This window comes from Vipera berus, assembly GCF_964194415.1.
Source record: "Vipera berus genome assembly, chromosome: 1".
Classification (NCBI taxonomy): domain Eukaryota; kingdom Metazoa; phylum Chordata; class Lepidosauria; order Squamata; family Viperidae; genus Vipera; species Vipera berus.
In genome coordinates this window covers 15,740,872-15,755,775 of record NC_138202.1, presented here as the reverse complement: position 1 = coordinate 15,755,775, position 14,904 = coordinate 15,740,872, and the positions used below count along the sequence as shown (strand labels likewise).

The window sequence follows — 14,904 nt, the reverse complement described above, 5'->3', positions numbered from 1 at the left end:
CATGGCGAGTTTCTAGTTGTTTTGGAACTGCTGGTGAGACCGTTAAAAGTCGTTGGCACTGTTTGAATTTGTTCTACCAGCAGCAAGATCTGACTGCTGGCCTAGTGATGGATTGTTATTGCAAATCAGGGCTGTTTCCAGAGGAGGCAGAGGAGGAGAGGACCTGGAGCTTATGGAGCGAAGGAACTGGATGAGGCTGTCGGCAGGCCCAGAGGAAGAAAGAGAGAGGCTGTTGGAGGAGGTGGTGGCGGCGGCAGCGTGCTCCAGGGGTGAAAAGAAGCAAGGCCTCTTTAAGGAAAAGGTGGAAGAGTCAGGATCAGAAAAAGGAAAGAATACAAGCTAACTTGAGGGCTAATCCACATGGAGCCCCATTTCCATCTGTCCTGTTTGCCATCGTTCACTCCCTAGAGACTAAAATGGACAATGTGAAATTTGAGCGGGCCCCGAACAAGGAGTATATATCGGAGGTGGTGACCCTTTGAGAGCTGTACGCAACGAAATTTCATTTTGATGTATGCCGATTGGTGTACATTCAATAAAGTTATCATTAATATATATATATTAATATATATTAATATATTAATATATATTAATATATATTAATATAATATATATTAATTCCATCTTGAATACATAGTGGAAAGACGAAGCTTGAGAGTTCACAAGGCTGATGCTATATGGAACAAAATTGTGACTGAATCTGGATGTTCTGCTTCGGATACCACGGAGCCCCCGCCCAGCAGGTAACAAGGAAAACAGTTTGTGAAGAGGCTGAGTAGCGTCCCAGACAATCTCGTGGACCTGCTCAAGCATCGCTTATATGCTATGTCCTTATGTGAATGCATAAGAACATGTTTTAAAATGTTACTTTTAACTGATGTGACTTGAAAAACGTTCCCTGTAACCTAGAACACAATAGAGCTAAAGAATTATTGACGAGAAACGGAAGAAAGCATTTAGAAAAGATCCACATTTTTGACAATGGATTTCAACTGCAACCGTTGCCGGTTGCCAAGGGTCTGAATTTTGATCACATGACCATGGAGATGCTGCAATGGTCCTAAGTGCGAAGACCACTCTACGTCACTTTATTCAGTGCCCCTGCAACTTCAAACAGTCACTAAATGAATGGTTGTAAGTCAAGGACTACCTGTATTAACTGGCTGATCGCTGCAAAAACAAAAAACCATCAAGAATTGCTGGCCCTGGTTTATTTTTGACTGCTTTCACCCCTCCTTCCCCATTTTTTCCCATCATTTCCTGAAAATAGAATGACAAAGCAAACTTCAAAACAGAAGGAATATAAAAAATGTTCCAAGCTGTATTTGAGAGGGAGGGAGGGAAGAAGGGGGGGTTTGCTTTAAAAGTTGGGGGGGTTGCTTTAAAAGTTCAGAGAGGGAGGGAAATACTTCATGAGAAAAACACAGAACAAAAAAAGCTCTCCATTTCCAAAGCATACAAAACTCTGTAATTACAATCTGTACAAACTCAGATCCTGTCACTGTGTCTATAAAATCATCACTTATCCACGAATGCTTTCATCTTCTTCTCTGCCTTCACTTTCTGAGAAAACACAGAATTATTGGGCACAAAGAAAGCCATCAGCTCCTTCCCGCCCCCCCTAGATTTGACAAAGGGATCACAGTCTCATATACCAGGAAATTTTTTAAAAAATAATACAAGATCAGAGCTGTGGTTTTCAAACCCTTATATCATCACATATTTTTCACAGGAATGCTCTCTGAAGTATGTAGAGCTGAGAAGTTCCAAAGCAGACATTCCAGCTGTAGGGTGAGATAAGAACCAAATCTTCCTGAAATGGAAGGATTTTAGACTAGATTATTTCAGACAGCAGGCAGAAGTAGAAAAGGATGGGAACTGGTTTGGCCTTGGTTTCCCAACACATTAACTTCCTAGATACTGGGAATTTTCAAGCAAGAGCATACGGACAGAAAAACAGGGGAAAACAAACGTTTCCCCCCAATTCTCTGTGGGAAGCAGATTTGTACATCAGGAAAAATCCTTCTCTTTCCTACAATTGTCTACTTTTCTGCACCTTGAACAATACTAAAACAAATGCATTTTTTTAATGCACCATTTTAAGCCTTCCTGAATGTTGAGCCGAAAGCTGCCATTTGTAATAAGAGGAAAAAGACTGTGATGCAAAATAGGGGAGATCAATGCAACTTTTGGCACTGGCCAAGTTCCACTTGATACTAGAAGTGTCAATCAATTTAAATTCCTCCAACATCTCCCATTGATTTCTCTGGTGCTTTGGCCTAGGAAAGTCGCTCCTCCAAGGAGATGGATAAAGCCACCCACAACTCTTCCTGAGTTTCTTATACTGGCTGTTTTCCTTCAGGATTTATTTTTTTAATGGAGTAAGCTGCAAAACTCCACGGAAAGGTGGTCCATTCCTCACGCATCCCATCTGGGGAAGGCAAAGAGTCCTGGTGTCCATCATGAGTAGCTGAGGGGCATTCTCCTCCACAGGCCACCACACAGGCAATTTTTGATCCATCGCTGCTCCCACTGCTTCACAGCCGTGGTCTTATTTGGGGAACGGAGCATCGTAACACAGCCGCACCTAAAGAGGGGACAAAATGCCATCCTGCTGAGAAACTTCCCCACAGGTGTGGAACAAAAAACGGTCTCCTCAAAAAATGTGTTAATATTTTTTTTTACAGGGACCCCTGCATGAGCCCAAGTGACTTTGGATCAGGGGTCTTCAAACCTGGCCCTTTTATGACTTGTGGACTTCAACTCCCAGAATCCCTCAGAGGAATTCTGGGAGTTGAAGTCCACAAGTCATAAAAGGGCCAGGCTTGAAGACCCCTGACCCAAAGTCACTGGGGCTCAGCCCAACCCACCACACAGGGTTGTGGCTGTGGGGAAAATAGGAGGAGGAAGGGAATATTAGGTCAGGTGACCACCCCTATGGTCACGTGATCAAAATTCAGGCACTTAACAACTGGCATGTATTTATAATGGCTGCACTGTCTTGGGGTCATGTGGCCACCATTTGTAACCTTCCTAGCTGGCTTCTGACAAGCAAGGTTAAAGGGGAAAGCCAGATTCAGTTAATAACCCTGGCAAAAAGGTCATAAAATGGAGCACAACCCACTTAACAGCTGGCTTGCTTAGCAATGGAAATTGTGGGCTCTATCTGGTCATAAGTCAAGGACTACCTGTACCTTATACCAGGTTTCTGCATATCCTCCACAACTTATAAAGAAAAGGGCCATCTTTAGGGGTTTTGTCTCAACTCTGTGTAGATACCTGTTTACACCCTTTACAAACTTTGACCCACAACTGCAATTTCTCTCTGCTGTAAGGCAGGAAGAATCAGCACCATAGTTAAGTTGCAGTTAAGATTTATTGCTTAACCCTATCAACAAGAATCTAGTCACTAAATTGGCACTAGATAAGAATCAATGGAATTCAAGAGGGCTTGGACGTAGGCCATTTGTGGGAACGTAAGGATTCTAGGCTGATGGCTCACTTAATTCCACAGCACACATACACACATACACACACAGTTCTGCCTGTTCTTCTCCTACATCTGCTTATCTTTAGTCAGTTGGGGATTAGCTTCAAAATTTAAGATAAATTCTTTGGAGGATGAACATTCCTTCCCTCAGCCTGGGATACTAACCTCGCACAGGACTTGCATTCTTCAGTAGGATAAGCTCCAAGATGGAGGCGCCGCAGGTGGTCAATCTTTGGGTATCCAGTTGTCCTGGGAATGAAGAAAACACTTGTTAGATAGCACAGTGCCAAATGCCATGGAGAGAGACAATCTTTTACGGTGATAACACAACGATGCCATCAAAAGAGGAAGCGACTGATTTCTCTGCCTCTATTTTTCCATATAGGATAGGAGCGGGCAACAGCTTTTTAAAAGCTAACACAGTTGGGTTAGTGAAGGTTGCAAAGAGTTAATATACCCAATTTTGGTGCTTATTTTTTAAATAGTCAAGGAAAAACACTGCTCTAAAATCAGTGACCCGCTTTCACTAGGAGTTGCAAAATGGAGCTGAGGCTCGTGGGCTGTATAAAAATTAAAACTGAGGCTAATTTGGCCCCAGTTCATCCCTAAGTCAAGGAACTTGTATTTCAGTATCTCTTTTCCTTCTGCTTGTTTATAAATGGATCTATTAAAACGGTGCTTTTCCACCTTGGCCACTTTAAGATGTATGGAGTTCCTCTCCCAGAATTCTCCAACCAGCTATGCTGGCTGAGGAATTCTGGGAGTTGAAGTCCACATGTCTTAAAGTGATCAAGTTGGAAAAACACTGTATTAAAGTGAGCTGATCTTTCAGCGAGTACTGTAAAAGCATTAAGCGAGAGTAAAATATATAAAGGACAATCCTTCCAGTGGGCCAAGGAGCTTCCCTGTCGTGTCAAGAGAAAAACTGGGCTGTCCTCAATGCACCTGGTAAATGCATCGCACGGAACCGAAGTGGAGTGTCCAACGATTCCAGGAGGCTTTCCAAACTGCAGGCGGACAGGTTGCTTGTTCTGCAGCTTGCTGATGATGGCATCATTCACCGGAAGCCAATCCATGTTTGGGATGAGGAGCTGGCTGGGTAGGAGGCAGCATTCGTCGATCAAGTTATCGTCCGGCTCGCTGGGATGCCCTTCGTCACGACCTGCCCCAAGAGAAAAAGCTTTAGACCAAGGGTCTTCAAACTTGGCCCTTTAATGACTTGTGGACTTCAACTCCCAGAATTCCACAGCCAGTGTGCCTGGCTGAGGAATTCTGGGAGTTGAAGTCCACAAGTCATTAAAGGGCCAAGTTTGAAGACTCCTGCTTTAGATCATGTTTTTTGACCTTGGTCGCTTTAAGAGCTGTGGACTTCAACTCCCAGAATTTAGGTCTGTTTGATCACAAACATCTATTTTCACCTGGGAATCATTTCTAGATAAACTATGAAGGGGATTTCTATTTTTTTTTAAGATTGAGTAGACAGGCAGGAAAAAGCTGTTTCACTGTAACTTCCATTGTTTTATGGGAATGTTGTTTTTTTAAAATCCATTTCAAAGTAAAGCATCTCTGGCTAATTTTCCTCTCAAGTCTGGGCCACAGGTAGCTTGCCCATCAGACAGGACTATCTCGCCTCCTTCTTGATCATCTTAAAGTGAAAAACGAGGGTGCATGAGATTTGTCTCATAAAACAATATTGAAACAATCTGGATCAAAAACCATTCTGGCCAAGTTTGGAAGTTTTTTTTTGCCTTGCGCTCAAAATGGCTCAAATGGCCCTCCTGAGCTCTGAATCACACTTGGCGCCGTTCTGCACAGCATTTCTTTCTGCTCCAAACTTTCAAGCCACACCTCCCCCTCGTTTGGCAGCACATCAGAGCACTCACAGCACAGCCACAATTTGGTAAGAAGTCGGAAGAGGAGGGACATGCTGTCCTGTGTGTCAGACGTGGCTGTATAAATGGGAAGGCAGCTTGGTTTCAAGAGGCCCCAGATCCGGATCATGACCATCAGCTCACGGAGCATGCCTAGCGAGGCTCCGTCCCGGAGGAAACTGTGACCTGGACGAACAGGTCCTGATGCTGGCCCAGAACCCTAAAGGCAGAAAAAGGAAAGTGAAGTTAGTCGAAGGCAAAAATGATGCACACAATTCCACAATTAACAGTATCGGTAAGACTTATTGGAAGACAGAACAAAAGAAATGTTCAAATTGATTAGGAGTGGCAGGTCCCCAAACCCTTATCCTTTACATGGGGCCTGCCGTTCTATTGGGGGAGGGGGGAATCTTTGCATTAGCTTGGGATAACTTTCACTTTCTACTCTCTCTTGCTGTCTCCATCCCCTTGAGAAAGGAATGTGTCTCCCTTATCAGGGAGACGGTTACAAAGAAGTGAAACCGGTTCTGGATTTCAAATGGACATTATGACTTTGGTGGGAGGAGGAATACTGCATGCTTAACTATAGCGTTTCAGGTCGGTTTTTTCCCCAGACCTTGCCTTGACTTCCCTACTGTCACTGACCCTTAATAAAAGTTTCCTTTTGAGACAATGCCTGTTTCAAGAGTTCTGCTTTCTTGGGTGTTTAGTTGAAGTGGGTCCTTACAAGGAGCTTGAATTACCCTACAGCAGTGACCCTACACCAAATCTGACAAAATTTGCATTATGGATTAAATATCCTTAAATGCCCCTGTCTGCCCATCTTTGGAAATTCTGCCTCTGCTTTGATTTCCAGAGCAAACCCATTATTTCTAATGAGGTTACTCGTAATCATCAAGGCAGGATTGGGGATAAAGGGTTGAAGGCTACCCAGACTGTCTTATCTTAACCAACAGTGGTTCTCTGGGACGGGACCGTCTCACTTTCTTTGGTTAAAGATACTTGGGGTTGAATAGTTAGGACTGCTTCAGTTTCAGAAATCTCAGCTAATGAAATAAGGCAGTTTTAAGTAAGCGAAGCAACTCTGCATAAATAAGAATAAGAAATAAAATATTCAACAGAAAGCGATGACTCTTGCACTGGGTACACCACTTACAGCTAGGAATCCCAGTTTAATTAGCTGGGTTCTAAATGGGGTAGTATACCAGTACACGCACTCTTGTTTATTTTGTAGGATAAACAAACAAGAAAGGATGTATAACAGCTGGATCCACACGAATCATTACATACACTGCATAAACTAAGTCACTTTGATGTAATGGTTAAGGCATCAGTCCAGAGACTGGGAGACTGGGAATTGCAGTCCTGTCTTAAGCATGAAGTTAGCTGAGCGACCTTCTCATCCTCCCTCAGCCGTAAGAAAAAGGCCATGGCAAACTACTTCTGAAATCTTGTCAAGAAAACTGCAAGAACCTCTGTAAGCACTTTCCAGGCACAAAATAAGCAATCGAAAACAACCTTCTTGTTAAAAACTGGCTTATAATTCTTGTTTTTCAAACTTGGCAACTTTTAAGTATGCAGACTTCAACTCCCATGACCTACGCTGGCTGGGGAATTCTGGCAGCTGAAATCCACGTATCTTTCAAGTTGCCAAGCTGGAAAAAGCACCAGTCTAGCCATTTTGCTTCAGTAAACGGTGAACCCATATATGTAATGGGCTCTTTCTTCCCGATTTGTTTGGGTGCAGGGTAAAACAAAGAGGCGCCATTTATTATTATACACCATTATTATTAAGTCAAGATTCCCGGTTCAAAAATAATGTGTGATCAAAACCGCAGCCACGGTCTTTATACTATATGTGGCAACTGGAAAGAGATGGGCCGCTGGGAAGAGGCATTCTTTTCTCTGTATGTAAAGGACAAGAGAATGCCTCACTTTAAACAAACAGTCTGTAACTGTCAATATTAGAACTCAAATGGTGAATTTGATACAGAAGTCTACCCTCCATTAAGCAAACAGCATCATGGGTCATCTTGAGTCTCACCTGGTTCGGGAGACTGGCGAGCAAATAGAGCACAAAGTCCCCAACCCACTGGATCAATTGTTGGAGAGACTGCAAGGTGGTCATCTCCAGCACAAATTCTTCTGTCTTCAAATTAATCATCACTTTGTCGATATCTGGAAGGATCAATAGGAGGAAACTTCAAGGAGACAGATAGAGATTAGACATTAGGAAGAACTGTCATTCAGTGGATCAGGTCACCGCAGGGAATGGTTTCTTCCCCTTCCTTGAAGGGTTTCAAATGGAGGCTGGATAATCGTCTTTCAAGGAAAATGAAGGGCAGTGCTTCTTAACCTTGGCAGTTTGAAGATGTGTGGACTTCAGTTCCCAGGATTCTCCCACTACAAGTAGTCCTTGTTCAGTGCCTGTTTGCAGTTATACGGAGATGAAAAAGCTTTGTGACCAATCCTCACATTTACAACCTTAGCAGGTCCGTAAAGGAAAGGAAAGTTGAAGTAAGATTGTAGCTGTTGTGATTCAGGGTCAGCCTGTGGGTCCGGCAGCCGGGTCGGATGACTCGGATGACTCAGACGAGGGGGAGGAGGAGGGTGTTGAAGACGAACTTGCTGATGATGGCTTGGAGGCTTCGCAGAGCCCCCAGCCAGGGCCCTCTTACTTGGTGGAGACTCAGCTGCGCGAGCCTGACAGTGCGGATGATGATGACCCACAGCTGGCCCTGTTCAAGGACGCCCGACGCAGGAGGCAGTCAAGCAGGAGCAAGCAGAGAAAGGCTGTGGGACTTCTCGGAAGGAGGCACAGGGAGGCCACGCCCTGAACTCTAATAAAGGGAGTGTTTGGGGAAGGGCTGGTTGCTGAAAGCAACCGCTCCGTTTGAGGATCAAAGCTCCGGTATCTTGTTTCATGTTTTTTTGTTTGTTTGTGTAATAAACTTGGCAGACGTTTTCCAGCCTCAGACGCTTTCCAGCCTCTGCCGTTTGTACAGGGGTTGCCTTTCTGCAAGGCCGGTAGCAGGCTGGTACAGAACAGTAGCACAGTTGTGGTTTCAATTAGTGATTGCTTCATTTAATGACTAAAAAGCCGGTCAAAATTATGGTTGCTAAATAAGGACTACCTATACACAAATTGCAATTTTATTTTACAACATGCCTATATTTGAAGGGGAAAAATACGTCCCTTATATAAAAATATACTGCTCAAAAAAATAAAGGGAACACTTAAACAACACAATGTACTGTATTTAATAGTAGGATGTCTTATCTTGTGTTCCCTTTATTTTTTTGAGCAGTATATATTCCTTATATACCATATACAGGTAGTTCTCAACTTACAACCACAACACAAAATTTCGATTGCTAAGTGACAGTTTTTAAGTGAGTTTTCCCCCATTCTATGACCTTTCTTGTCACAGTTGTTAAGTGAATCACTAGAGTTGTTAAGTTAGTAACACTGTTGTTCAGTGAATCTGGCTTCCCCATTGACTTTGCTGGTCAGAAGATCACAAAAGGTGATCACATGGCCTCTGGGATACTGCAACCATTATAAATTTGAGTGGGTTATCAAGCGTCTGAATTTTGATCACGTGACCATGGGGATGCTACAAGAGTCATAAATGTGAAAGACGGTCACTTTTTTCAGTGCCACTGTAACTTTAAATGGTTACTAAATGAGCTATTGTGAATCAAGGACTACCTGTATATAAAAGCTTAAATTTAAAAAATTGGAGACATTCCTAAAGCAGCATGTTTCATCAGATCTATTATGAATGAGCAATTTTCCAACTGGACCCAATTCATTAATCATTTCTTTTAAATTTCTCTTCTTGAGAATTGTGTGGGTGAACAGTTTTACACAATTTGTTAGTTCCTTCAAGTTAACTAACTCCTAGTTTTTCTTTACTCTCGGATACCCACAGGCACAGACGAATTGATAAAATGAGAGGATAAGAATATTTTTTTTCCTCTGTTGTACTGTTACTACCATAAACCATTTTACAAATATACTGTCAACACTGCAAACATTGGATGTTTTTGCTCTGACAATATGAGGCAGCCTTTTTCTTTAAACTGCTTGCTCTGAATATAAAGAAGTTGCGGGGAGGAGTATGCTAACCGAATGTATAAATTAGATAAGAATGGCACACAAGATAACGGTTTTGGGTTAATTGGAGAATGTGATTAATGACATATAATTAAGGGAGGGAGTTGTGTATGATAATGATGGGTTTAGGGGAGGAGAATTCAGATTCTGGCATCCATCCATGAGTGCCGATGCTTCGTTCTCATTATTATAGACTTTTAGAAAAACAATGCCTGAATGTTGTTTGAACTGTCTCATTAATCAGAACCATGACAGATACCAATATAGAATACTAGAAGGTCAGTTTTGCAAATCAATTAGGAATGCCAAAATTTAGAGGGAAGCATTGACATTATCAGATGAGAGTATCAGAAATATCATCTTTAATTATGAAATTGTCCTTCAAGTAGGACCATAGCATGGAGGGAGGGAGGGAGAGAGGGAGAGAGAGAGACAGAGACAGAGAGAGAGAGAGAAGGAATGTCTACTACAGCAGTGTTTTCCAACTTTAAGATATGTAGACTTCAACTCCCAGAATTCTCCAGTCTGCTATGCTGGCTGGGGAAGTCTGTATATCTTAAAGTTGCCAAGGTTGCAAAACACTGGTCTACCTGAGGGTAAAAAAAAAATGTCAAGATGGTGGCTATGGCAATGCAATTGAAGTTCTGCCCTTTTGGTGTGCGTTGATGCCCATCAATTAACAGAGAAGGCTTCAGTCATGGAGCTCAGCCACCATTTGAACATTTTGATTCTTCCACCATACACGGACAGCTTTGAAAATAGAAAAAAACTTTTAAAATGAGCTTTTTTTCTCTCTTCTCCTTTAGAAATCTAGCAGACCAAGAGAGCATCAGCCCCTTTGAACATACCTATATCAGTGATCTTGGCACAGATCTCAGTGAGCCTGTCCCCAGGAGTCTTGTCGGGTGTGTTGAGGACTGGGGGCCGGAGCAGGGATTTCAGGGTGCAGCTGATGGCGATCAGGAAAAGCTTAGCATGGTAGTCGCAAACTCTTGCCACCGTACTGGAGGAGAGCTTGCAAAGTGAGGCTTTCATGGCAATGATGCGTGTGGAGAGGACCTGTCAAAGGAGGGACGTGATCACCTCTGAGGAGGTCCACACATTGAAGTCAACAAATACATGACACTGATTCACTTGTGGTTTAACTTCCAGCTGTTCAAGTTTCCCCAATCCCAAAAATGCTTACTCCAAACACAATTGGCTAACCATGATTTAACCCCAATGAAACCATGGTTTAAACACACAACAGTTGACTGAGCCCATGCACCATTATATGCCCAGGTAGCACCACTATTCTGTGAGCTGCACTGTCCTCCTCTCACCCCAATCAGCTTCCAGGTACAATTCAATTATTACCTAAAAAGCCCTATACAGATAGTTCTCAACTTATGACTACAAATTCCATATCCAAATGGAATTTCAGTTGTAAGTTGCTGCAGTTGTTACGTTGAGGCACTTGATTGCGAGCGACCATTTTTACAGCAGACATTAGGCTAATCGTGAAGCTGTAAGATCGAATCATATAGTCATTAAGTGAATAACACAGTCATTAAGCAAGTCCATCCTCCTAAAAAAAGGGCAAAAATAGCAGCAACTTGTGGTCATGCGAGCACAGGACACTGGTTGTAAATGCGAGCCGGCTGCCAAGTATCCGAAATGTGGTCATATGACTATGGGAGGAGAGGGGGAAGGTTGACTTACTTTCAAGCGGAATTCCAGGTGGGAATCAAGATGGGAACCTGTGAATGAAGGTAAATATACATATCCCAGGCTCTAGGAAGGTCAGTCATCGGGACCAGAGGTTTAGTCTTCCAGGTATTCGGATTTGTGCTGAGACCCATCCTCAGGGAATACTGGAATATGTGCTTTGGGCTATTCTGTGAATCGAATTTATGTGGGTGCCTTCCTATTGGTTGATTGGTGTAATAATAATAATAATAATAATAATAATAATAATGATGATGATGATGAAGTTGGAAGGGACCCTGGAGGTCACCTAGTCCAACCCCCTGCTCAGGCAGGAAACCCTATACCATTTCGGACAAATGGCTGTCTAGTCTCTTCTTAAAAACTTCCAGTGTTGGAGCATTCACAGCTTCTGGAGGCAGTTTGTTCCACTGGTTAATTGTTCTAACTGTCAGGAAGTTTCTCCATAATTCTAGGTTGCTTCTCTCCTTGACTAGGTTCCTTATATGTTTTAGCCTCCAGTCCCCTGATCATCTTTGTTGCTGTTCTCTGTTGAGGAACAGCGATTGACTGTTGTTCCCTTGTGTTTCCAAGCCCCTCGGCTCCTAAGTACCTGATAAGCTGCTGGTAAATCAGCATTCCTGTTGACTGACAAAGGGCTCCCAGGCTTCAATCATTTTCCTGGCTATCTTTGAGCCTGCTCGGCCAACAATCTTAGCAGCTGCAAAATTGAATATATGTTTCAAAGATGGGAACTCACCTGCTGCAGGGCAGCATTCTGGCGCATGTATTCCTCATGCAGCTTTTCCACTAGATTTTGCACCATGCCAGGCTGGACGTGAAGCAGGATGTCCCACCAGTCATACCCTGTCACCATGCAGTACTCCAATAGGAAAAGCAAGTGACGGAGAGAAATATTCATATCCAGAACATGACCCATGGAAGGAGAGATCCTGAACATGCTAAGCTGCAGAGAGCAAGGGGACAGAAATGACACGTTGGATGCAACCAGGAAGTCAATTACCTCCATCTTCGAGGGGGGGGGCAAGGGGTGGGGGTCCCTGCTCAGTGATATTTTTTTTCAAAGCTCCCTTTGGCAAGATTAATGCTTGGCACATTCCAGGATTCTGCTCATTTGAATCAGGGAGCTGCCAGCATTGCTTGCCCGACTATGAAGCTTGATTCATTTGTTTGAGTTATCTGGCCTCCCAAGTTTGGCAATAATTCTTTGTTTTGCCCAGGTTGGTCTCAGAGAAAATGAAAGAATTTCCAATTAAATGCACAACAAAGAGGCACTCCCTTTACAAAACTTTGGACTTATTTATGGAATTCGCTGCAACAAGCTGTAGGGATAGCCAATAGTTTAAAGGCCTTCAAAAGGAGGTTACTTGGATTCATAGTGGAGGGAGCAAATAAGCTTATTTGCAGGGCTTAATATGCCTTTCCAATCAGAACAGACCGAAGCAGTTTATGCATCCTGTTAATGTACAGATCGAATGTTATCATTCGAAACCCCGCTGCGGAGACAAATAAAATCTTCATACTACAGGAAGTACCAGCTCACAAAAGTGAAATGCCTGGGTGAAAAACAACACAGGGAGACAGAGACGCCCGCTGCCTTGGGGACATTTGGCTGTCTGCTCTTTGAATCTGGAAGCCAGTGAGAAGATTTGTCTTATGATCCAATCCAGCTCTTACGTTTTTGTCTTGGAAAAAAGGGGAACGTCTGTGGGTCCGACTTGGCGGCGGCGATGGCGGCGGCGATGGCGGCGACGGCGTGGGCGTTGGCGTTGCCGCTGGTAGCGGCGTCCCTTGGGGCCGCATTCGACGGCGGAGATGGCCTGCATCCGGCGACGACGACGACGGCAGCAGTGGGCCCTGGCCGTTCTCAGCGACCAGCACTAAGCGGTGGCATTCCTGGGGCCTCCTGGCCCGAGTGGCAACATTTGATCTGTTTTTGGGCCACTTCGGCGGCATCAGCGTTTTTTGGCCTATTTGGGCCGCTTGTGGAGGCCGGTGATTGGCTGCGATGTTTCTCGGGCTTTTGGCCCCTCTCGCCGGCGGTGGTGCTTCCATCTGACCCCAAACTGCATCAGGCTGCTTTTAGTGACGCTATCGTCCTCGGGCCGTTTTGGCGGCGGAGAGGGCGATTGAGAGTTATCCTAGCGGCGATGATGTTTGCTGTGCTGCCTCGGACCGCTTGTGTTGGCAACGGCGTCTTTGGACCGCTTCAATGGAGCAACAGGCGGTCTTTATACCGCTTTTGGACCGTTTTAACGGCGGTGACGCTTTTAGACCATTTCTTCCATTTTGGCCCGTCTATCCTTCTGCCTGAATATATAACTCTGTCTGCCTCCCCCTCTCCCCTTTGGATTTGGTCGGTCCTGGGTACCAGCCATGGTGGGAGAGTGGCTGACTTTTACATCTGCAGCCCCATAGAGGTGGGAGCTCTATGGGGCATGCCTACCCAGAGTATATCTTTGACCACCCCCAGGTACAGAGTTGCAACCTGCCGTGAGAGGGTGGGGGTGACCTGTTTACTGGGGCACCCAGCTAAGTGGCAGTGTAGCTGGGTGTGGATCCAGATATTTTCTTTTCCGGCCTTCGACCCTCCTATGGACATGATCATCTACGGGACTGCCTATTCTGGACTTGCTGGACTAACATGCGACAATATACTAGCACGGACTTGCTCGCCCTCAGGGGTGCCCCCCTCGCCTGGGTGCGACCCGCCTCTTTAAATTCTAACCTCGATGCAGGGCCCGAGCCTTGGGTCTCTGAGAGTTGGCTGGGCAGGGGCAGGGGCCGTCAACATAAATTTAATAAGAGGCCCCTGATTATGTTCTTATCAAAAAATTTTACGGGGTTGGGGAGAGGGGTGGGAGATAGGGGTTGTCTGGCTTTGGGGGGCGGCCAATCAACCATAGTTCGGGCCAGACTTCGGTCTGACCGCGCGGGGGGAGAACGAGGGGTCGTTGTCTCCGGGGCTCATGAGCGGGTCGTGGGATTACCAATTCCCACGACGGGGAATGGCAGCAGGCGGATAGACAGGGGGCCATATCGTTACCGGGAGGGCCGTCTCCGCTATTTGCAAGCGGTGGGGCGCTCCGACCCTCTGCTTCTTTCCCGAGGTTCCGGGAGCGTGGATGTGCAGCCTCCTGAGCTCCGGCTGGTGTACCTGAATGCCAGGTCCGTGGTTAACAAAGCTCCCCTTGTTAGGGATTTAGTTGAGGGTGAGCATGCGGACCTGGCCTGCATCACGGAGACTTGGTTGGGCCCAGAGGGTGGGGTCCCTTTGGTTGACCTTTGCCCACCAGGCTTCCGGGTGCTACACCAGCCTCGAGCTCGGGGTAGGGGTGGGGGTGTGGCGGTGATCGTTAGGGAGACCTTATGTCCGCGGGAGACCACCGTTCCTCAGATAGTCGGGTGTGAGTCTCTCTTTATGAGATTTGGCTCTGGGGCGCAGTTGGGCTTGCTGCTCGTGTACATTTCGCCTAGTCGCGTAGCGGCAGCCCTGCCCGAGCTGCTCGATATCCTCTCGGGGTTGGTGGTTGAGTTCCCCAAACTTATAGTTTTGGGAGACGTCAACCTACCATCCCTGGGAGGTTCATCTGAGCTTGCTCGGGAGTTCATGGCTTCCATGACGGCCATGGACCTGACGCAGGTAATTTCTGAACCAACTCATGAGGGAGGCCACACCCTTGACCTGATTTTCTTATCTGGACGGTGGTTGGATG

At 45.2% G+C, this 14,904-nt stretch overlaps 1 protein-coding gene across 1 annotated transcript in view; it reads right to left on the bottom strand.

Moving 5' to 3' along the window:
- Nucleotides 1-1,056: 1,056 nt before the first annotated feature.
- Nucleotides 1,057-14,904, bottom strand: part of MED16 (mediator complex subunit 16) — a 28,249-nt gene continuing 14,401 nt past the window's right edge. The window contains exons 9-15 of the mRNA XM_081314757.1: nucleotides 11,928-12,134; nucleotides 10,330-10,540; nucleotides 7,406-7,539; nucleotides 5,374-5,581; nucleotides 4,436-4,652; nucleotides 3,656-3,739; nucleotides 1,057-2,587 (exon numbers count right to left, since the gene is read on the bottom strand). Of these exons, the coding sequence (XP_081170883.1) occupies nucleotides 2,461-2,587; nucleotides 3,656-3,739; nucleotides 4,436-4,652; nucleotides 5,374-5,581; nucleotides 7,406-7,539; nucleotides 10,330-10,540; nucleotides 11,928-12,134 (1,188 nt within the window). The 3' untranslated portion in view covers nucleotides 1,057-2,460. The remainder of the gene's footprint in view (nucleotides 2,588-3,655; nucleotides 3,740-4,435; nucleotides 4,653-5,373; nucleotides 5,582-7,405; nucleotides 7,540-10,329; nucleotides 10,541-11,927; nucleotides 12,135-14,904) is intronic.